The following is a 23,540-nucleotide window of genomic DNA, read 5'->3' as shown; positions in this document are numbered from 1 at the left end:
GACCCCAACTGTCACAAGCAACACCCGTTGAACACAGTCAACCACCTGGGGACAGATCAAGAAGCTGTCACAGATGGCAGAAGAAAACCTGAGGAAAGTGGGACAACCAGTCACAATGAGTAATTTAATGGTAGCTATGATAGCGGTTATCACCACTGCTGTGAGTATTCCTTCAATAAGGGCTGACACAGGAACAATTACACTTATTGGGCATATTTATCAATCTTGGCTGGCAATAATGTCTAGATGTAATCACTCTATGATGCAGTTACACATGCTTTCTGATCTCAGTATTTACCATAATAAATCTGCTCCTATAATTGAGGCATACTGCCCTCAAAAACCTATTTGTAAACAAAATTGAACCTGGCCAGAAAAAAATGAACATACTTGTTTAGGAAGATTGCATTGCAGAACAGGCAGAGGTGCTGCACAATGATTCCTATGGAATCATTATTAATTGGTCCCCTAAGGGGATGTTTAGCTTGAATTGCACCTCTCAGTCTGCGTGCCATGGCCACACTATGTTCAGATGGTCTGAACAAAATGTTCAGGTGGTAGATATAATAAGAAGTATGGCAAGAGTTCCTATTATCTGGAACCATGGTGGTATAGTGGCACCTCAACCTCAAATGATATGGCCTGCTCTAGGAGCTAAACATTAAGGATTTGTGGAAACTATTAATAGCTCTTAATAAGATCAAAATTTGGGAAAGAATAAAAAAGCATCTAAAAGGACACTCTACAAACTTGTTTTTCGATATAGCAAAATTAAAAGAACAAATATTCAAAGCATCCCAGGCACACCTGACCTCAATGCCAAGAACTGGAGTGCTTAAAGGAGCTGCAGACAGATTAGCAGCTAGTAACCCATTAAAATGGATAAAAACACTTGGAAGCCCTGTAATTTCAATGATGATTGTGCTTTTAATCTGTGTTGTTTGTCTTTCTATAGTCTGCAAACGTGGATCCTGACTCCTGCAAGAAGTAGCTCACCATGACAAAGCTGCCCTTGCTTTTATCGATTTGCAAATCAAAGAAGGGGGACATGTTGGGAACAGGCCCCCTCAAAATCTGGTCATAAACCGGCCCCAAAACTGGCCATAAACAAAATCTTGGCAGCACCGTGACAGGTTCATGATGGCCATAACACCCACGCTGGAAAGTTGTGGATTTACTGGAATGAGGGAAAGGAACACCTGGCCCGCTCAGGGCGGAAAACTGCTTTTAAGAAAAAGGAGTTCTTAAACCACAAACAATAGCATGAGCGATCTGTGCCTTAAGGACATGCTCCTGCTGCAGATAACTAGCCAGACCCATCCCTTTATTTCAGCCCATCCCTTAGTTTCCCATAAGGGATACTTTTAGTTAATCGAATATCTATAGAAACAACACTAATGACTGGCTTGCTGTTAATAAATACGTGGGTAAATCTCTGTTCGGGGCTCTCAGCTCTGAAGGTTGTGAGACCCCTGATTTCCCACTTCACACCTCTATATTTCTGTGTGTGTGTCTTTAATTCCTCTAGCGCCGCTGGGTTAGGGTCTCCCCAACTGAGCTGGTCTCGGCATATTAAGGTAGAATTTCAAATCTGTTAAGAAAGAATAAACTCAATATATGGTTTCAGGATAACTTAGATGTTATAATAAACATAATATTTAACAAACTTGAAAGAATTCCTAAGCATGATTCCTAAGAGAAAAATATGAAGTAAAAGACTGACAGATATGACTATATAAAAAAACACTATTAATATCATCATCACAGCTACCACTTATTGAGGGCTCACAATGTCCAGGCAGCATAATAAGTGAGTTTTCTTTTTATGAACTTCTCAATCATTACAATAACTCTATGAGGAAGATACTATTTTTTTTTTTTGAGACGGAGTCTCGCTCTGTCACCCAGGCTGGAGTGCAGCGGTGCGATCTTGGCTCACTGCAAGCTCTGCCTCCCAGGTTCACACCATTCTCCTGCTTCAGTCTCCCAAGTAGCTGAGACTACAGGCACCCGCCACCACACCCGGCTAATTTTTTTGTATTTTTAGTAGAGACAGTGTTTCACCATGTTAGCCAGGATGGTCTCGATCTCCTGACCTTGTGATCCACCCGCCTCAGCCTCCCAAAGTGCTGGGATTACAGGCATGAGCCACCGCGCCCGGCCGAGGAAGATACTATTATCCTTTCTTTACACAAAGAGAAACCGAAGCTTAGAAAGGTTAAGTAACTATAACTTATAAATGCTAGGGAAAATCAATATATATGAAAGAGGATTATTACATATGGTCTCTAAAGAGCTCTTATAAAAATAATTAAAAATAAAAATCATCCCTATAGAATTCCAGAAATATTCAAATAAAAGAATTTCTCTAAAAGTTTTCTTTTAAGATCATGCCATTGGAATACAGATTCATGATGTATTAGGATTAGAGTGTGATGTGCATTTGGTGATGATGTGAGCAGCAAATGGATGATGTCACCAATATGACAGAGGAAGGGTGGGGTGTCATGACAGTGCTTGCGATGGCCAAGCTGAAAGACCAGTAATGATTTAGTCATTCATATGCTTTGGCTTACAACATAATTATCATAATAACACTCTCTGGAGTTCATATATCTAAATTCTAGAATACTGTTATTGTTAAGAAGAAATTGAGATCCTGATATTACATGTAAATAATCTATCAATTACAGTACACAAATACCATGGAATATTAGGTAGAATGTTTATATAGATCTCTGTTTAAGAATGAGGAAAGAACTATAATATACTGCTGAGGGAAAAAACCATGCTCCTGCATGTAGAAACATCTAAAAGGAAGTTTACCCAAACCTTGCAATGATTACCTCTGAGTTATAGGATTATTTTATAAATTGTTAGATTATTTTACTTTTTCTTCATATTTTTCTGTTTTGGTTGAAATTATTAGCTAAGTATCACTTTTATAAAACACAAGATAAATGCCATAGAAATGTATATGTAAAATATGGAAATATTTTAAAACGTGGTTTTCAAAAAGTACATAAAAGTATGCCATGTTATACTCCTGATATTATAAAGAATAAAATTATCTGAATGTATGTATTAAATATATTTTATGTATTTAAGTATATGTATTAAATATATTTAATAGATACATGTATATATATTTTTCTCCAAAAAATATGAACTTGGCTATGAAGTATTTAACTTTGAATGGCTAGCCATATGAATGTTATACACATTTGTTGCTTATCTCAAATTTCTGACATTTCTGTGAACTATGTGTTTTCTCTAAATTAAAAAAAACTTCAAAAATGGGAAAGCATAAGACAAATTATACATAGCATAATCTCAAACACAGGAAAATAAATCCATAGGAAAAAATGTTATTGAAGGCCACATAAAGGTAAATTGAAGAAGCTGGCCCTTCATACTCAATTTATAATTTTCAGACATACTATACACATTAGGTGACATGCCCACCTGTCTTCAGTGCAGTGTCCACATATCCCTCATAGAGCTGCCTCTGTGCAAGTATAAAGAAGTGGTAAGCCTCTGCCCCTCTCCATGCATTATCTGTAAAACGATCTGTTGTAGACAGAACTTCTTCTTCCAGCAAACCAGCCAAGGCAGAAGTGACCTACAAGTAGTCAGCCCACACTTTCCATCAGCACAAACGCACACACAGTATCAACTCCCAAATAACAACAGTCATTAAAGTATCTAAATGAGCAGATTTTATCATTACAAAACTATGATTACAGACTTTTTTTTTTTAAGAGATGAGGTGTTACTCTGTCACCCAAGCTGGAATGCAGCTGCATGGTCATAGCTCACTGCAGTCTCAAACTCATGGACTCAAGTGATCCTCCCACCTAAGCCTCCCTAGTCACTGAGATTACTGGTGTGAGCACTGCACCCAAAACAGATTTAATTTTTTATTATAATTCATAGTTTGTCAAACTGGTATGAATAAATTTTAAAATATAACTAATTAGATTCTAAGTTAATCAGACATTCATTTATGCATTAAAATAATATATCTAGGAAAGTTTTAAAACTCACTGATTAGAAAGGAGGATTTCCCAGGTAAGTAAAATTTTTTAACAAATAAGACATTAAAGCAAAGACTACAGATTAGTATTACAGAAAAACAATTTCAATATTTCTAGGTAGAAATTTCTAAGTTTGAATACTAATTCTAAATCAGTCATTCTTTTTCTTCATATCATTTAAGGAAACAAATGCAGACATGCAAATTAAATGACCTGTCCATAAGAGAAGTTTGATAGTTTCTTTTTTTTTTCCTTAAACACTTCCAATGATTTAATGTTATTTAACGTGCTACTTTACCTCTGAACTTTTTCCTTTAACTTTTCCTCGCTGGGCATTCTTCATCTGTTCATGGTATTGCTCTATAAGTAAGGCTGACAGTACATAAAGCTTCTTGACACGTAAAGGTTTACTTCCTTTCTTTGCCTCTTCATCTGCAATCTTAAACATTTTTAAAAATTGAGGGAAGTTACTTCTTATCTATATTTGTACAAATATAATCATTTCCAAAACTAACAAATTTGATTCCCTAAAAAAGGAGGAAAATCAGTAAGATGGAATATAAATACCACCTATTTAAGATAAATATTTTAAAACCTATCTTCTTTTCATTAGTACCTATACGTATTTAGTTCTTTCCTTAGTATTTAGCCCTAGGAGTTGGAACTCAGATCACTCTTAGAAAATGGGAGGTGCTGTTAGATAACTAAATCAGAATAAAGAAAGTGTTGATGAAATGCTGGTATTTTCCATAACACAGAGATTTTTAAAATAATGTTCCAAGTACACAAAGATATGATAGTGTTAACACGGTGCATCCTTCAGAAGCTGAAACTTATTTAAATGATTTTAAGAGATATTTTTCCTTTTTCATTAAATCAAATGGGAATAGAATAGAAGGTAAAATGTGTATACATTAATACTGTACTAATTATCTTCCCTCCAAATAAATATTATGTAAAGTGTAATATTTAAAACTTGTACATTTAAAAGAACTCAAAACTCTATTATCAACAAAATTTAATTCCCTTTGTAGAAATTTGTACTTTGTAGTCTCAGCAATTTCTTTAACTCTTTGTTAACTCCAGTATTCAACGTACAATTATTTAGGTATTAGTAAGTTGCTAATATTAATAAACATCTTTGTTGGTAAAAGGCAATAATACTAAAATAATGTATACAGAAGCAATAAAACCAGAGTGGTTTTGCTGTAATAAATATTTGTTTCCAAAGAAAATGGAGAATGTGCTCTTTCATATATTAAAATATTGTGACTGGAACAAATCAAATATTCACCAAGATTTTTAAATTACCTTAAACATCAGTTTAGCAGCATCAAAAAAGTAATTGGCTTTCCGATAGAGTTCTATGGCATCAAGAGTTTTATTCTTTTCCAGTAAATGAGATGCATACCTAGCTAACAGAGATCCAATTTCTTTCATATTATGATTTTTAGCCAATTCAACAGCTTTGTTCCACTAGGAGAAAAATTACACCATTCAGTCACCCAAGTATTTACAGTCACATATATCATAAAATTCACACAAGAAAGCTTTAAGTTTATAATAAAAACACTATTTCAAAATTAAAAACTGGTATGTTTTAAAAATAGCATTTAAAATCACAGCAACGTAAGTTCTATAAGCATACGTCAAAATGATTAAATGATCTCTAAGACTCTGATTTGCTTAGGAAATACATGTGAAAATGAAAGTTTCAAAGTTTATAATCATATTAATCTTGTAATTCTAATCTTACAAAACTTCAAGCAAGAAAAAGATACACTTGTTTATATGTTATAGTAAAACGAAATATGCAATTTCAGTTGTGAAAATGTCCTATCAGATTTGACATTTAAAAATTATTTTTATAAAGCAAAAGGGGTTTTAAAAAATAAGAAAAATATTAAAAGAATAAATTAATAGTCAATAGTTTCTATAATAACTCTGTACTTTTAGTTTAATTTCAGCTCTTAAAAATATCAAATGTATGTTTTCTATAAAGGAAAAGGAAAATAGATTTGCCAAAATAAATATTGACAAAGTAACTCAATTCCTTCCTCAGGCAATGACCAATCATTAACTGGTCCTTCTTTGGAAACAAAACCCAACCCTAATAAAATGCAGAAAATTATGAAATTACTTCCAGACAAAAACTTGCCAGACTAAAAGCACAGGGTTTGTTCATGCTTCCATACTGAGCTGGTTACAAGTGGGTCACCCCTGATGGTAGCACTTTAAGAGGTAAGTGCAACTTTCTTCATCCTCAATTAAGAGAATACCTGACTGGCTCCTTTCATAAAATTCACGTCAGGCTCTCCAACCCTTACATTGGCAATAATCTTTAAAAGATCACTAGGGTGACTTTAATTTTGCTTTGACTTAAAAATTCCTAAGACAACAAGCTGCACAGACAGAAAGTTTCAGTTCCTACTTGGTTGAGATGTACGCAGGTATCTACCGCTGCCTTTGGTTGACTACATTTCAAAAATGCAGTCACTGCTTGTTCACACATTCCAACTCTGACAAACATTTGTGCTATTTCCTGTACAAACAAAACAATACTATCAGATTTCACAGACCAAGGAAATTACTTATATTTTAATTTAACAAAACTCCGTAGGGACGTATGAGTATTAAATTTACTGGTAGTTACAGATTTTTCTTGTAAACAGACGCAAGGGCAGAGGGTACAAATGAGAATGGATGCTAAGGCATCACTTCTGTAAAACCAGAGCTTCACTGGCTCAGGCTGTGGATCTGATTTTTAACCAGGCCCTGAAGACACTGCACTCCTTTCTTACCTCAGTTCAGTAGCTAGTATACAGAAATGTTAAGCTCCAAAACAAATCCCCCACCAGTGGGTGAAAAAAGCCTTTATGTCAATTGGTGGTATACTCAGTGCTAATTATTAACTAGAGACTTAAGGGAAATCTCACATTCACAGAGCTCTTAAATACCTCTATAAAGAAATGTCCTAAAGAAGTCTGCCATTAATCAGTTCAGGAAGCTAGACCCAAAACAGAGCTCCCTTGGAAAGTGGTGGCAGCGAGGAAGAACCACCACCGCCACCACCGCCACCGCCGCCGCCGCCGCCGCCGCCGCCGCCACCGCCACCGCCACCGCCACCGCCACCACAACAACAACAACAACAAATCCTACTTGTTCAGCTGCACTGGCCATTTTCAGAACATCATTTTTTTTTCTTTCAGAATATCTAATTAGCCAGAGGTTTTCCCTCCCCAACCCTTCTACAATATTTTTGGAAGTATGAAAGTATATTTTATATCCAACTTTTAAAACAATGCTTATATTTTTCTGATTATAAGGGAATACATTCTATTTGTACAAAAATTACAAAACATGAAAAAGTGAAATTACTCATAATCTTATCATTCATAAGAAACCTCTCTCAATACTCTGGTATAATTTCTTAACATCTTTGTCCTTTGAATATGTATGTATATGTTTGTGTTGTACACAATCACACAATACATAATTTTGTATCCTGTATTTCCTACTTAAATATTATGTACACCTTCACATATTATTAAAAATTCCTCTATAACTCTATTTAAAATTTATAATACTAAAATTTTTACTATTTTATTATTTAATTATTATTATAATTATAATTACTTAGCATTTACTCAGGAATATTACTATTCTGGATACCCTACAGCAAAATATTTGTCAGCATCATCAGACACATCTAACAGACAACACTAACGGAGGATACACTCTTCTCTATACCCAGGGTTCTAAGTAATTTCAGTTTCTTTCCTACTCAAGAAAACCCATGGGACTGAAAATAAGGATGAGTGAAAATACCATTATTACAGAGATAGCCGCTCAAATTCACAATAGGGAAAACGGAATTACCATAATTCTATACTTATCTACTAACTAATAGGCAAAATTTTTGAAGCAGAACTCACAACTGATATACATCCAGACTCTGCAGTTGAGAGCTGCTAGCTCTACAAGTATTGTACAGCTCAGTGATTTACATATTAAACACATAAAATACAAACTTATTTACAGTATTCAACAATTAAGAGGCTCTAAAAGAACATTCGAAAGCAAGAGAACTCTTTCAATTTCTCTTTTAACTTGAAATACTTTATTGTTAATATAACATAATAAAAGTTGAGCTATCTTTTTAAACTTAAGTTATAGCAAATTTCAAACAATTTCAGATTATTTTGAAGCAAATCCCTAGCAACATATCATTTCGTCTGTAAATATTTCATGTATTCAGCTAACATTTAAAAAGTAACTTTATAAATCTTAACAGACTACACAAGACTGTGATCATATTAAAGTAGTAGGAATGTGACTGACTTTTCCCCCTCCATTTTCAAGCATTCTATATTATTTATATATTACTTTATAATTAAAAGCATCATTCCATGTCTAAGAAACTGTAACATTATAGACTTTTAATTTTCTTTATTGTGGGAGATATTTCCTGACTATAACATAAAATTTTATAAAGTAACCTAACAATTCCAAAAACTAAAATTTGCAATACCTACTGGAAGTAACTTGTGGTTTTCTGGAAGTGAAATGGCAAGGTTCTCTAACCCCTCATAATCCTCTAACATATAGTAACATTCAGCTAAGCGTTCCTGGTTCCGTCCTTGTACATAATATTGTACAGCATTCAACCTACAGAAAGAAAAAAGGAAAAACTTTTAAAACTAATGTGAATCTCCTGATAAATAAGCACTTTCAACCAAAATGTTCCTTCATCATAATTCCCAGTACTAGTATTACTGTTCATTATCTTCAGCTCCAGAATAACTTTCAAACATATAAATGGGGAAAAAAATCTAAAGCATATTCTAGTTGTAACATTCCTTGACTATTCTTAAGAAATACCACTGCTTTACTCCCAAACACTGACATAAATAAGCATACTAATCAAAATGAAAAGAATAAAAGCCAATGATTTATGAAAATAATATATAATAAAGCAAATAAAAACACTTATTAAACTTTGTTCAAAAATAAATCATAAAACATCTTAGAATTATATACTGTAGTCTCAAACAGAAAGCTGCATGGAGCTAAGTACAAGTTTTGTATTTATACACTACAAATTTTTATAGTGCTCATCTCACAACTTCACAGGATCTCTGGCTTTCCAAGATGAATCTAGAGCTATCTGAATTTTAGAATTCAAGAAAATGATCTTCATTTCCCCAGGATTACTTCCTAGAGAAGTACTCAGGCAGCTACTAAGTGTTGCATGAATGCTTGAGGAGCTCCAGGTAAGTTACATACCACTTTTGTCGATCAGCAAAGTAGTCTCCAATGGCATTGTTGGCTTGTTCCAGGAGACTGTCATCTGCATCACCAGATCCAGTTTTCAGGAGCTGGAGTACTCTAAACCAATCCCCCAGTTTCAGCCGGAGGCCAATAGCAAGATCCCTACAAACAAAGGCATTCATTCATTCATCTATTTGACAAATATTTACCAAGAGCCTACTGTGTGTTAGGTACAGTTCTAGGTGCTGAGACTACACAGCAGTGGACAATGTGACTCTCCAAACACTTTAGAAACTTAGCCTGACTAGCTAAGAGGAAATGAGGAGCACCTGGAGGTTATGGTTTGAATGTGTGTCCCCTCCAAAATTCATGTTAAAACTTAATCTCCATTGTGGTAGTATTAAGAGGTGGGGTTTTTGGGAAGTCATTATGTCTGCCCTTATGAATTGATTAATGCCCTTATAAAAGACTCTTCAGAGAATTTGCCCCTTTTGCCCTTTTCACTTTCCACCATGTAAAGGCATAACATTCAAAGCACCATCTTGAAAGTGAGACAGGGCCCTCAACAGACACTAAACTTGTTGACGCCTTGATCTTAGACTTCCTAGTCTCCAGAACTGTGAGAAAAATATTTCTGTTCTTTATAAATTATCCAGTCTCAGGTATCTTGTTATAGCACCCCAAATGGTCTAAGATACCAGAATAGGGAAAAGAAACAATGTTGTGCCTTTACTTTCCTGGACTTTTTTTTTTTTTTCTTTTATTATTATTATTATTATTATTATTATTATTATTATCATTATTATACTTTAGGTTTTATGGTACATGTGCACAATGTGCAGGTAAGTTACATATGTATACATGTGCCATGCTGGTGCGCTGCACCCATCAACTTGTCATCTAGCATTAGGTATATCTCCCAATGCTATCCCTCCCCCCTCCCCCCACCCCACAACAGTCCCCGAAGTGTGATGTTCCCCTTCCTGTGTCCGTGTGTTCTCATTGTTCAATTCCCACCTATGAGTGAGAATATGCGGTGTTTGGTTTTTTGTTCTTGCGATAGTTTACTGAGAATGATGATTTCCAGTTTCATCCATGTCCCTACAAAGGATGTGAACTCATCATTTTTTATGGCTGCATAGTATTCCATGGTGTATATGTGCCACATTTTCTTAATCCAGTCTATCATTGTTGGACATTTGGGTTGGTTCCAAGTCTTTGCTATTGTGAATAATGCGGCAATAAACATACGTGTGCATGTGTCTTTATAGCAGCATGATTTATAGTCCTTTGGGTATATACCCAGTAATGAGATGGCTGGGTCGAATGGAATTTCTAGTTCTAGATCCCTGAGGAATCGCCACACTGACTTCCACAAGGGTTGAACTAGTTTACAGTCCCACCAACAGTGTAAAAGTGTTCCTATTTCTCCACATCCTCTCCAGCACCTGTTGTTTCCTGACTTTTTAATGATTGCCATTCTAACTGGTGTGAGATGGTATCTCATTGTGGTTTTGATTTGCATTTCTCTGATGGCCAGTGATGGTGAGCATTTTTTCATGTGTTTTTTGGCTGCATAAATGTCTTCTTTTGAGAAGTGTCTGTTCATGTCCTTCGCCCACTTTTTGATGGGGTTGTTTGTTTTTTTCTTGTAAATTTGTTGGAGTTCATTGTAGATTCTGGATATTAGCCCTTTGTCAGATGAGTAGGTTGCGAAAATGTTCTCCCATTTTGTAGGTTGCCTGTTCACTCTGATGGTAGTTTCCTTTGCTGTGCAGAAGCTCTTTAGTTTAATGAGATCCCATTTGTCAATTTTGGCTTCTGTTGCCATTGCTTTTGGTGTTTTAGACATGAAGTCCTTGCCCATGCCTATGTCCTGAATGGTAATGCCTAGGTTTTCTTCTAGGGTTTTTATGGTTTTAGGTCTAACATTTAAGTCTTTAATCCATCTTGAATTGATTTTTGTATAAGGTGTAAGGAAGGGATCCAGTTTCAGCTTTCTACATATGGCTAGCCAGTTTTCCCAGCACCATTTATTAAATAGGGAATCCTTTCCCCATTTCTTGTTTTTGTCAGGTTTGTCAAAGATCAGATACTTGTAGATATGTGGCATTATTTCTGACGGCTCTGTTCTGTTCCATTGATCTATATCTCTGTTTTTGTACCAGTACCATGCTGTTTTGGTTACTGTAGCCTTGTAGTATAGTTTGAAGTCAGGTAGTGTGATGCCTCCAGCTTTGTTCTTTTGGCTTAGGATTGACTTGGTGATGCGGGCTCTTTTTTGGTTCCATATGAACTTTAAAGTAGTTTTTTCCAATTCTGTGAAGAAAGTCATTGGTATCTTGATGGGGATGGCATTGAATCTGTAAATTACCTTGGGAAGGATGGCCATTTTCATGATATTGATTCTTCCTACCCATGAGCATGGAATGTTCTTCCATTTGTTTGTATCCTCTTTTATTTCCTTGAGCAGTGGTTTGTAGTTCTCCTTGAAGAGGTCTTTCACATCCCTTGTAAGTTGGATTCCTAGGTATTTTATTCTCTTTGAAGCAATTGTGAATGGGAGTTCACTCATGATTTGGCTCTCTGTTTGTCTGTTATTGATGTATAAGAATGCTTGTGATTTTTGCACATTGATTTTGTATCCTGAGACTTTGCTGAAGTTGCTTATCAGCTTAAGGAGATTTTGGGCTGAGACAATGGGGTTTTCTAGATATACTATCATGTCATCTGCAAACAAGGACAATTTGACTTCCTCTTTTCCTAACTGAATACCCTTCATTTCCTTCTCCTGCCTAATTGCCCTGGCCAGAACTTCCAACACTATGTTGAATAGAAGTGGCGAGAGAGGGCATCCCTGTCTTGTGCCAGTTTTCAAAGGGAATGCTTCCAGTTTTTGCCCATTCAGTACGATATTGGCTGTGGGTTTGTCATAAATAGCTCTTATTATTTTGAGATACGTCCCATCAATTCCTAATTTATTGAGAGTTTTTAGCATGAAGGGTTGTTGAATTTTGTCAAAGGCCTTTTCTGCATCTATTGAGATAATCATGTGGTTTTTGTCTTTGGTTCTGTTTATATGCTGGATTACATTTATTGATTTGCGTATATTGAACCAGCCTTGCATCCCGGGGATGAAGCCCACTTGATCATGGTGGATAAGCTTTTTGATGTGCTGCTGGATTCTGTTTGCCAGTATCTTATTGAGGATTTTTGCATCAATGTTCATCAAGGATATTGGTCTAAAATTCTCTTTTTTTGTTGTGTCTCTGCCAGGCTTTGGTATCAGGATGATGCTGGCCTCATAAAATGAGTTAGGGAGGATTCCCTCTTTTTCTATTGATTGGAATAGTTTCAGAAGGAATGGTACCAGCTCCTCCTTGTACCTCTGGTAGAATTCGGCTGTGAACCCATCTGGTCCTGGACTTTTTTTGGTTGGTAAGCTATTGATTATTGCCACAATTTCAGCTCCTGTTATTGGTCTATTCAGAGATTCAACTTCTTCCTGGTTTAGTCTTGGGAGGGTGTATGTGTTGAGGAATTTATCCATTTCTTCTAGATTTTCTAGTTTATTTGCATAGAGGTGTTTGTAATATTCTCTGATGGTAGTTTGTATTTCTGTGGGATCGGTGGTGATATCCCCTTTATCATTTTTTATTGCATCTATTTGATTCTTCTCTCTTTTTTTCTTTATTAATCTTGCTAGCGGTCTATCAATTTTGTTGATCCTTTCAAAAAACCAGCTCCTGGATTCATTTATTTTTTGAAGGGTTTTTTGTGTCTCTATTTCCTTCAGTTCTGCTCTGATTTTAGTTATTTCTTGCCTTCTGCTAGCTTTTGAATGTGTTTGCTCTTGCTTTTCTAGTTCTTTTAATTGTGATGTTAGGGTGTCAATTTTGGATCTTTCCTGCTTTCTCTTGTGGGCATTTAGTGCTATAAATCTCCCTCTACACACTGCTTTGAATGCATCCCAGAGATTCTGGTATGTTGTGTCTTGGTTCTCGTTGGTTTCAAAGAACATCTTTATTTCTGCCTTCATTTCGTTATGTACCCAGTAGTCATTCAGGAGCAGGTTGTTCAGTTTCCACGTAGTTGAGCGGTTTTGAGTGAGATTCTTAATCCTGAGTTCTAGCTTGATTGCACTGTGATCTGAGAGACAGTTTGTTACAATTTCTGTTCTTTTACATTTATTGAGGAGAGCTTTACTTCTTTCCTGGACTTTCGATTTATTTAGCAAAATAATGATTTAAATAACAATCATTTCTTTTCAGCAGTTTCTTAGATGTGATCAGGTTTATTTCAAAACAAAACACAGTGTTAACACATGTGGTTTTATATGTCTTTTCAGAGCCTAAGTCATATTAGAGATCTCCTGGGAGTATAAATAACATTAATGAAGATGAGATACAATCTTAACAGCTGAAACGAAGTTCAGACAGACTCTCCGCCTTGTGGTTCAGTGGCTAAGATTCTCTGCTTTCATAGCAGCTGCCTGGGTTTGATTCCTGGCCAGGGAGACGACAGGCCTTACAGTTCTTTAATTCAAAAGAAGAAATATTTATGAAGTTCATACATTATTTTATATAAATCAAAAATGAAATATAAAGAACTAATCTCGATCCCTAACAACTTCTGATTTTTATTTTATGCCTCTTGACAACAGAAAATTAAATAATGGCCTAAACAAACAAACAAACAAAGAACTGGAATAATGAGCTATGTCTTAAATATAAAAGATCCCAGTCTCTGTTGTTCTATCATTTTTTCCCATCAAATGAAAAAAAACCTCCCAGAGTCAGCCATTATTAGATGTAAAAACAGAGAAGAAAACTGCCTCCAAACTATGAAACACAAATGAATGAGAGGCATATAGAATATCTAGGTTGTAATCCAAACTTAAAATTAATTTCTAAAAGAAACTGTATGATACACCTAATGCATTTACAGTTTCCATTTGTAAAAAATACAATGATGAACTGATAGAGTACTCGGGGATGCCTGCGCCTTCATAACTTACCTTCTGTCCATCTCAAGATACGTTCTTTCAGCCTCTTCAAACCTGCCGAAGTAGCCAACAACTTCAGCCTGTTTCATTGACTCACTCAGTAGTTTACCCAAGCGCTTCACAAACTTAATGCCTTGGTAATCTTTGCAGCGAACAAAAGCTTGCTCTGCAGTGTATAGATCCAGTTTCTGAAGAGCTGCTTCAGCCAGTAGGCGCCTTTATTTTAAAAGAAACAAAAACATAAGTGCATATTGCAAATTACTGACAAACTCGTCTTGAATCACAATTCAATTATCATTTATGTCTATTATTTCTAGAGAAACATGGTGGAAAGTAACACATGCAAACATTTTTCAAATAACATTCTGCTTATTTTGAGGACTTCCAAATCTAAATGAATTTCTACATTTTAAAAAGAAGAGCAAGAATGGAAGTCTGCTCCCATCAGGAGGATAGCTGAGACTTTAAAAACCTACACCTGACATCTTGGGAGAGTTTGCTTTTTTTAAATACCAAAGTCGGGGGTGTGGATTGTCCTCTATGAACTGAGATGCATCTTTAATTCCAACCTTCTCAATCAGTGCTCGGCTATCTCTCAGAGACCGAATCTCATAGTTAATTAGGTAATCCTTGTTTGGATGTTCTGGATCCTAAAAGTAAAGATGAAAACAAAAAAATTCAAATACTTGCCGTTAGAGTATGTGTTTCTTTTTTATATTAAAAACCAGAACAAAACAAAACAAGAAAAAAAACGGTATCATATTGTGAGCAAAACAAGGAAGAGAAATCTTCACGTTTGGGTCTTTTGAGTTATTTGGAAAACACCCAAAACCCACAAGTAAGTCCCTCTGAGGCAATCAGGCGGCCTATGAGGAAAAGGGGACAGAAGAAAACGGCAGAAGGGGTCCCTCACAGTTATGCATCCCTGTTTCCCTCTGCTCAGATTGGTTTTTCACCTTAAATGAGATAACATGTCTCAAAGATTCAGCACAATGCCTAGCTGTACTATTTACAGTATTCAATATTCATCATCTCAGAACTGACCTAATGCTCTCCTGCTTCAGAATTTTGAACAGGTGTACCATCCTGACTGAATCACAGCACCCCTAACTCTTCTCTGGCAACTGAATTACTTATCCATCTCCTCAACTCCTCTACCTGAGGCCAAGAACTGTGTCTTATTGGCTGTTAATTAATAGTTGCTGAATTAATGAATAGATGAACTTTGGGTAAATCATTTTACCACTGAGAGCCTTCTTTATCTAAAAAACTTCACAAAATTCAATATAATCATCAATTACAGCAACAACACCACAGGCATTTTCACACATTCTAGAGCTTAAGGCAATAGGAAATTATGAGCCTTTCTTGAAAAACACTACTAACAATGAAATCCAGCCAACTAAAAGATTAATCAAAATTAAGAACTTATGTACAGAGAAAATGTAGTAAAAAGCCTGGCTAATAGCTTTGAATTCATTTAACTATTAAGACTAAACAACTGGAAATTAGGATTACAAGATGAAATTTAAATGTTCTAAATCTTGACAATGTAAAAATAATATATCTACAAAAGGAGAAAAAGAAGAAAATGTAAGAACGTTATCTTTTAGAGTGGAAAGACAATACTATTAAAAATTAAAATATAATTTAAACTAATAACTACCTGGTTTTTCATAATTTTTCTTCTCAACCCAGGAAAATGGTATTGTTTGCAGTAGAAAAATATTATCTAAAAGTCTAGAATTCCTTTAAACTCACTTTCAGGTTATCTAATTAAATTAACACTAAAAAAGTAGATTGTACAATGATGTCATTTTTATAAAATTACTTCTGTTCATCCATCTAAATCTATCAAATCCATATTTCCATATATAACTTGCAGCTGTAAGGAATGATGTTCTGATGTTTAACGGTAGTGACTGAAATATCTGAGTTGTGGGATTTAGGGGTTTTTTTTAACTTGTTTCAGTTTATTTCTGTTTTGCTTGAATTCTATATAATTCTGCCATTTGTTCAAAAGCAGTAAAGTATTCATTTTTAAAAATCAATTTAACCAACACTTTCTGAAAACCAACTCTGTATCAGATCCTTGCTAGATGTTAGGGATTCAAGAAGCTCACTCTTTATCAAATCATAAAATATATAAAAGCAGACAAAATATTTTGTTCACCTTAGTTTGATTCTACCCACTTATGACTGTTTTTTTAAAGGGCACTGGAAAAATCACATATTCAAAATAAAAAAAAAAGAAAGAAAGAAATAATGTCTTCTTTCTCTAAATCTCTTGGGAAAGAAGACAAGCAGAAAGACATCTTCTGGCTGGGCATGGTGGCTCACGCCTGTAATCCTAACATTTTGGAAGGGCAAAGTGAGAGTTTCACTTGAGCCCAGGAGTTCAAGACCACCCTTGACCAACACGGCAAACCCCATCTCTACAAAAAAAAAAATATATATATATATATAGAGAGAGATATATAGATATAGATATAGATATAGATAGATAGATAAAATTAGCCAAGCATGGTGGCCTGTGCCTGGACCCCAGCTACTCAGGAGGCTGAGATGGGAGGATCACTTGAGCCTGGGAGGCAGAGGCTACGGTGAGCCATGATGGCACCACTGCACTCCAGCCTGGGCAACAGAGAGAAACCCTGCTGAAAAAAAACAATAGACATCTTTCTTCACATGTGTGGAAAAGGAAAAAATATTATCTGGTGGTACTGTATTCAAGTTAAACGGGCAATGAAATAAGTCCGTTAGTTTTACAAGTCATATACCTTAAACAAGGACAAGAAAAGTGCTATCCATATAGAGAAGAGTCAGATAGTCAAATCTGGAGGTTACATAATCCTAGGTAATAACAGCCCAGACTCCATTTTTGATGGTTGGCTGCTGACAGCTTTTAAACCTCACCCCTCCCTCTTCCCCTCTGCCTCACATGGGGCAAGCTAATGAGAAAGCCCAGATGCTTCTTCCTTTGGGGCGCCAGTGAGTTTCAAACCACATAAGCCCCTATCCATTAAAAGCCTCACCCCAGACCCACTCCCTAACTACTAAACAACAAAACAACAACAAAAACACCCTCAAGCCAGTCTCCTTTCCCTGTGTTCTCCAGCCATTTCTGACAGCTTGGGAAGCCTGCCCTTCTCTCCCCTAAAAGTTTCATTATGGAAGATACATTCTTGGTGTCCCTATGGTATCATCAATCTTTACATCCAAACCAAATTTTGGGTGGGGGCCCATCCCATTGCTGCATGGTGGTTATGATATAGAAGATGAAACTGGTTCACAATAAAAGAGCCATAATTTACATATCCAACCCAAATATGATTTACATATCAAACCCAAACCTGTTCCAAATTGCCACTAACTTCTGGAAATTTTAAATCTACTATCTCAATTCAAAAACTATATATATATTACACAGAAAAGTTAATGCTTTGGCTAAAATGAAGGTAAAACTTCTCTCAGTATATTCTTAGAGGAAAAAAATTCTCAAAGGATGGTCAATGTAGGCCAATGCAGGGGTTCAAAATCATGTCTTGAATTTAAAAAGAGAAAAAAGGATTATTTTACAAAACCTGGAAAAAATGGAAAGACAGATCTCTAAAAAAAAGTTACTCAAGTGTCTTAGAACTAGAAAAAGGCTAAACTCTTAAATATTTGTTCAGTGCCTCGTTATTACTACAAAAACAATGACAACAATTAGCACTCATTTTTTTTTAGCTCTCACTTGGCCATAGCATTGTGCTAATTGCTTTTCACACATTATCTTATATAATAACAATCCTATAAGTAGTATTATTATCTGTATTTTATAAAGGCAATAACTGAGACTCATACATTTTTATCATCATTTTATAGGAAAGTAAAGTGAAGCTCAAAAAGATGATGGCACCCACCTAAAGGCTGAACAATAAGAGAGCAGGGCTGGGCCTGAGATATATCTGACTCCTGGGTCCACACTGCTAACCAGGATACTACACTGCCTGGTCCAGAAATAATCCCCAGTCAAGCTAGCAACAGAAATGTAACTTTTTAGGAATTACCTTTAATAGCTCATCCAAAAGAACAGATTTAATTTCTAAATCCTCAAAATTACAAATATATCCAGAGGTCTGAATGGGTTCCTTTAAAGACAAAAAAAAAGTTATGTCTCATTATGCAAAATTTCCTCTCTTTTAACAAATCATGCTTTTAAATTTTATTATCAGAGTTTTCAGGTAAACAAAAGAGAGAATGTCATTAACACCCATATACCCATAACCTAAATAATTAGCATTATGGTAAATATGCTTCATTTAACTTCTTGGCTGAAGTATTGTAAAGTAAATACAGTAAATTACGGACATCATGATATTTTACCCCTAAATACTGCAGTACATATCTTTAAAACATAAGAATTTTCTCTTACATGGCTACATTACTATGATCACACCTTACATAATTAATGTTAATTCCCTAATAGCATGTAATATTCAGTCCAATTTTCTCAATTAATAAAAAGTCATATAGCTTGAAAATTCTAATTTATGCAATTCAATATTAAAGTTAATTCTTCATAAAGCTGATAAACACTATATTTGTATGTAAGCCCATCTATCAAAGAAATCCCATACCACACTGAACAGTCTCTCCTCTGTAACATGAGCCAGAGTGCATTCCTGACATATCTCCTACTCTTAAGAAGATTTATTTGCCAATATGTAAGTGCATGAGACTGTTGTATGTCTGTCTCTTATCTTAGTGTTATACAGGCTTGTTGAAATAAAGAATAGGATATGCATATTATAAAGTAAAGTAGCTGCCTTAGATCCTTGTATAAACATGTTTATCATTAGAAATTTTTTTTTATTTTTGGCAAGACAGTGCAACAAAACAAGATAATCAAAAGATAAACTCACAAAAGTTGATCCATGAAAAAAAAAAATACTACCAAAGAGAAAGGGAGAAAGATGGAGGGAGAGATCCAAAACTAAAAGTTTCAAAAATAATCTGATTATTAATGCATAAGTAAATACATTTATGTAATTCAGATTTTAAAAATTCAACTTCTGCTGGAATTAACCAATTTTCTTTAGTTTCCAAAATTCATTAGCTGTCTATACACACACTTCATTTAAATTTGAAGTTTCAGACCAGCAGGGTCTCACCTAACCAGTATGCAAGATACTTCTTTTTATCCAAAAAGTAACCAAAGCTTTAATAATCTATACTACACCAAGAAATATTGGCACCCTTATTCAGCACACAAGTCAGAAGGCCTCATAATATGTGCCATATAATGAGTATCCTGAGGTACCCTTATTTGTCCTACAATTTTAGCGTATTGTGATATACTGAGGTTTGCATATACCTAACTAAGTGAATTGAGGGATTGTATTACCTAATTTTAGCTAACTCTCACCAACTGAACAAGTGGCTTAAAAAGCTTCTTGCAAAGAACTTGTAAATTAAAAGTAATATTAATAATGCAAGCACAAGCAAACAAGGAAAGGCAGAACTGACACCTCTCTTACTCCTAGCACAGATCCTTGTGTCAGTCACATTATAATGTGAAAACAATGACAATCCTATCAGGTCTGACCAAAAGTCAGCTAAAAGGTCAAAGTTATCAAGTAGACTATTTGAAACATGAGACTTTTACCCACTAAGTTAACAAAACCTTGCTCTAAAATGTGCATTATGCTGATATACTAGCTAATGTAGCATTAGCATGAACCATAGCAACTAGCATGACTTATAAAAATAAAGTTATGTCATCCAGTATAATTTATTTTTCTCATTCTTTTAACATTTCTATTTTGGGGCATGATTCATAATATATTAATATGGTAGGTCATGTAAATAATTTCTAAATAAATATGTATATATAAGAGCATATATTCAAAAGTTTGGAAGCCCCTTGTTTGAAAAAGAAGCAAATCTACAAAAATGAGAGTCTGATTGATGAAATTATGAGATATGAAAGAAACATGAATATGAAATTGTAGTGCCAATGAGAAGGAAGAGCCAAGAAAAAGAACGAAAGAGCACAATCAGTACCTTCAGAGGGTCACTGGAGATGAAAATGATCAAGCAGGGAATATCAACATTAAATATTCATCTCCTAATTCTCAAAGAAAATGTGCTTTATCAGTGAATTAAAACTTTGCACACAGATGGCATCTTTTTCTCTCAAATAATCTGAAGATTTACGGCTTAAATAAAGGTATGAATCTAGAATTCTTAACAACACTCAAATGGATAAAAATATATTCTGTTATTAGCTGTTAAACAATAACTTATCTCCTAAATAATAATACAGAATACTATGTCCTGAAGGAACATACTATTAAATATAACTCAGTAGATCCTGTAAAACAGATCTTCCCTGCTTTGAAGAGATCATGTTCTTACATGATCAAGAAGCAGCTAGAAGAGCAAATGAGCAGAGTAGCTAAACCAGCTTCGACCACAGTAAGCCAGTGTCCTTGTGAATGAAAAGAACAGAACAGCATCATTTATAAAGAAATCCAGACAGTGGGAAGGTTGTAAATCCATCTAGCTCTAAATCTAACAGAAATCGAACTACATGCCAAACCAGAAAACAAATTCAAATTAAAAAACAGTATGTTTTTAAAAAGCTGTTCTGTTAAAACTACTTAAGAAACTCTTTTCACCAGGCAAAGATTTCACTTGGTACCAGACTGACCATGTGTGCTATAGACACATTATGAGCAGCCAGATACAACAAACATTCTCCCTTCTCCAGGCATATGATTTGTGACTTAGAATGAGCAGGGCTAAGGATAGAAAAAGACTCTAACATTCAAAACGTATTCTACCCCCATCCTCAAGGTTATTCTGTGATTACTGTCAAATCCCCACTACCGTTTTGTGGCAAGGATTAAATTTCCCTTGGACCCTTGAAAGAAGCCCATGCTTACAGGTCAAATGCAGCAGCCCTGAATCTGAATGCCTCTCCTTTGAACCATTTCTCAGGGTCGAAGAATCACAAAGATCCTAAGACTTGCAAAAGCTTTAACAGAGTCTTTGAGAGCACTTTACATCAGGGCATTTTACATCCAAAATTCCTGAGTAGGGCTCAAATGGGGAAATGTGAAAATAATTTAGGATATTAAAGGGGCAAACAGTTTACCACTAAATAAATTACTCCAGAAACCCTTTGGCAGCTCAGGGGCCCAAGCATGCGATTTCTTCCCAAGAAGGAAGCTATACATGCAAACAAATGGAAATTAATGATATAAAGCATTTATTAACTTATTCCTTATTATTTACAAGAGTAGAGTGCAGCAGGAGTACAGAAAATTCAAAATTGAAAATCCATTACTAATTCAAAAGTCATTTAAAAGATTTGTCTTCTTAATGATGTTTTGATTAGGTTACCACTCAGATTATTTTGTATTTCCTAAATACAACAGCTGACAGTTGGCCAGAGTAGACTAAGTGACAGGAAAATCCAGAGCACAGAAATTAGCTGATGTGAGCCACAAGCAGAAAATCAAAATGTAACCTTAAAAATGAGAACAAAGGGGGCTTCCTCATACCCAGAAGAGAGATTAATCCCTGCCTGCACTTGCATACTTGTAAGAATATCTGGGTTAAGAAAGAACACAGATTTGTGAATGATATGGTAAATGTAAATATAAATAAGACAAAGTAAGCACAGAATAAAGTGAATAAAGAGACAGAAAAGAATGAATGGACAAGGAAATTTGAAAACTATATTTTTTTATTAGGTTCTTTTCAGAAATTCTGGTAAATAAGACTACTGACTTTCTTTGTTTTCTTAAGTTTGACAAGGGAAAAAAAGACTAGTGACCATGACTCCACCCTTTTAAAAAGAACAAATAAATAAATGCCTAGGAAGCACCTTTCAGAGAAAGTAGAGAATATTTAATAGATAAGTATTTTCTCACCTAAGACCAAATATTTTTAAAATCCACAGAAATGTTCCTATTTATTTTCAGAAATTCATGCAGCTGTGTTGGCACTGCTATTCAACAAACTTCTTAAAGAAACAAAGGGGAATCATCCAGGTTTTTACATTTGGCTCATTATTTATAGGCTGTTAACACTCATTTCTTGTTTTTACCTCAGGATCCAAGTTTCTGAAAACATACATTCTTGTCTTCTCCATCATTGCAAACAAATCAGGATTATCTTTGGCCCACTTCATATCCCAGACATCTCTTCGTTCCAATTTTAACAACTCTCCAACTACTGGCTGTCCTGTACTGTCCGTTACTCGAGCATCCAAGTCAAAGAAAGTCAGAACTCCTGAGATGTCTATGATAGCAAGACGGCTAAAAGCAATGCAATTAGAGAAAAGGAAAAAACTATACAATTACTATCAGCAATCACGAGAATAATTACCTATAGCCATTCTTCTTCAAAATCAGATTATCAGAAACCTGGAATACAGTAGAAATGGCTTAAAATTTTGTTAAATAAATTTGACACAAGATATGGACTACTCTCCATTTTGCTCTCTTCTGAGGAAAATGTATCCAGAGATGAAACCAATTGGTATGAAATATAAAATAGTCTCAATGCTTTTAAGCTTTAAGAGTAAAAAGTTATACTAGTACTTCCATAGCCCAATTAAAGACATTTAAACCAAATGCAGTATAAAATAAAACCATACTGAATTTTAAGACAAGTTCATAATAGACACACCCATCTTTACATTTATTACAAATAAATCTAACAATCCCAACTGATCATTTCTAAGTCTAACATCTACATGAGCAGTGTTTTCAGACTTACCTAGAGTTGCAGTTCAAGGATAACTGGTAGGCTCGACAATTAAGGGAATATTTTTGAATCAAACCAACATTAGGTAGACTGTATCTCTGAATGGTGCCAGATTCACGACCCTATGGAAATTACTTTTGATTACTTAAGCATACGTGTATCATAATAATATTAAACTACAACTATTTCTCTATATGTCTACACATTTGTCTTAAAACCAAAGTGATGTCACAGCAAATTCTCAATTCTGATAATGAATCATGTCCTTAAGTACATATTTACCTACTAATTTAATTAAACCTTTTTCAAACAGCTGAAGTATTCTAATTTTTTTCATGTAATGTTCAAGAACGAAGTCAGAAACCTAGCACTTTGGCAATACACAAATTCTTACATCACAAGGAAAAAAAAATCTAAAGTTATTTATATTTGTTATCTAGGTTAATATTCAGGGCACATTAAAA

The 23,540-nt window shown here is 34.9% G+C and overlaps 1 protein-coding gene across 4 annotated transcripts in view; it reads right to left on the bottom strand.

Annotated features, from left to right (window-relative positions):
* Positions 1-23,540, bottom strand: part of WDR35 (WD repeat domain 35) — an 81,125-nt gene that overhangs the window by 14,304 nt on the left and 43,281 nt on the right. For 3 of the 4 annotated variants that reach the window (XM_054474991.2, XM_054474992.2, XM_063648933.1), the window contains 11 exons: positions 23,089-23,198; positions 22,415-22,625; positions 18,366-18,446; positions 14,827-14,963; positions 14,326-14,529; positions 9,324-9,470; positions 8,573-8,705; positions 6,469-6,579; positions 5,349-5,513; positions 4,336-4,476; positions 3,466-3,622 (listed from right to left, as the gene is read on the bottom strand). In XM_054474991.2, the coding sequence (XP_054330966.1) occupies positions 3,466-3,622; positions 4,336-4,476; positions 5,349-5,513; positions 6,469-6,579; positions 8,573-8,705; positions 9,324-9,470; positions 14,326-14,529; positions 14,827-14,963; positions 18,366-18,446; positions 22,415-22,625; positions 23,089-23,198 (1,597 nt within the window). Of the gene's footprint in view, positions 1-3,465; positions 3,623-4,335; positions 4,477-5,348; positions 5,514-6,468; positions 6,580-8,572; positions 8,706-9,323; positions 9,471-14,325; positions 14,530-14,826; positions 14,964-18,365; positions 18,447-22,414; positions 22,626-23,088; positions 23,199-23,540 lie in introns of those variants that run through there. The other variant, XR_010123135.1, reaches the window with a different exon arrangement.

This window comes from Pongo pygmaeus, chromosome 12, assembly GCF_028885625.2.
Source record: "Pongo pygmaeus isolate AG05252 chromosome 12, NHGRI_mPonPyg2-v2.0_pri, whole genome shotgun sequence".
Lineage (NCBI taxonomy): Eukaryota > Metazoa > Chordata > Mammalia > Primates > Hominidae > Pongo > Pongo pygmaeus.
The sequence above is the reverse complement of the archived record's forward strand: the minus strand, read 5'-3'. Positions and strand labels throughout refer to the sequence as shown.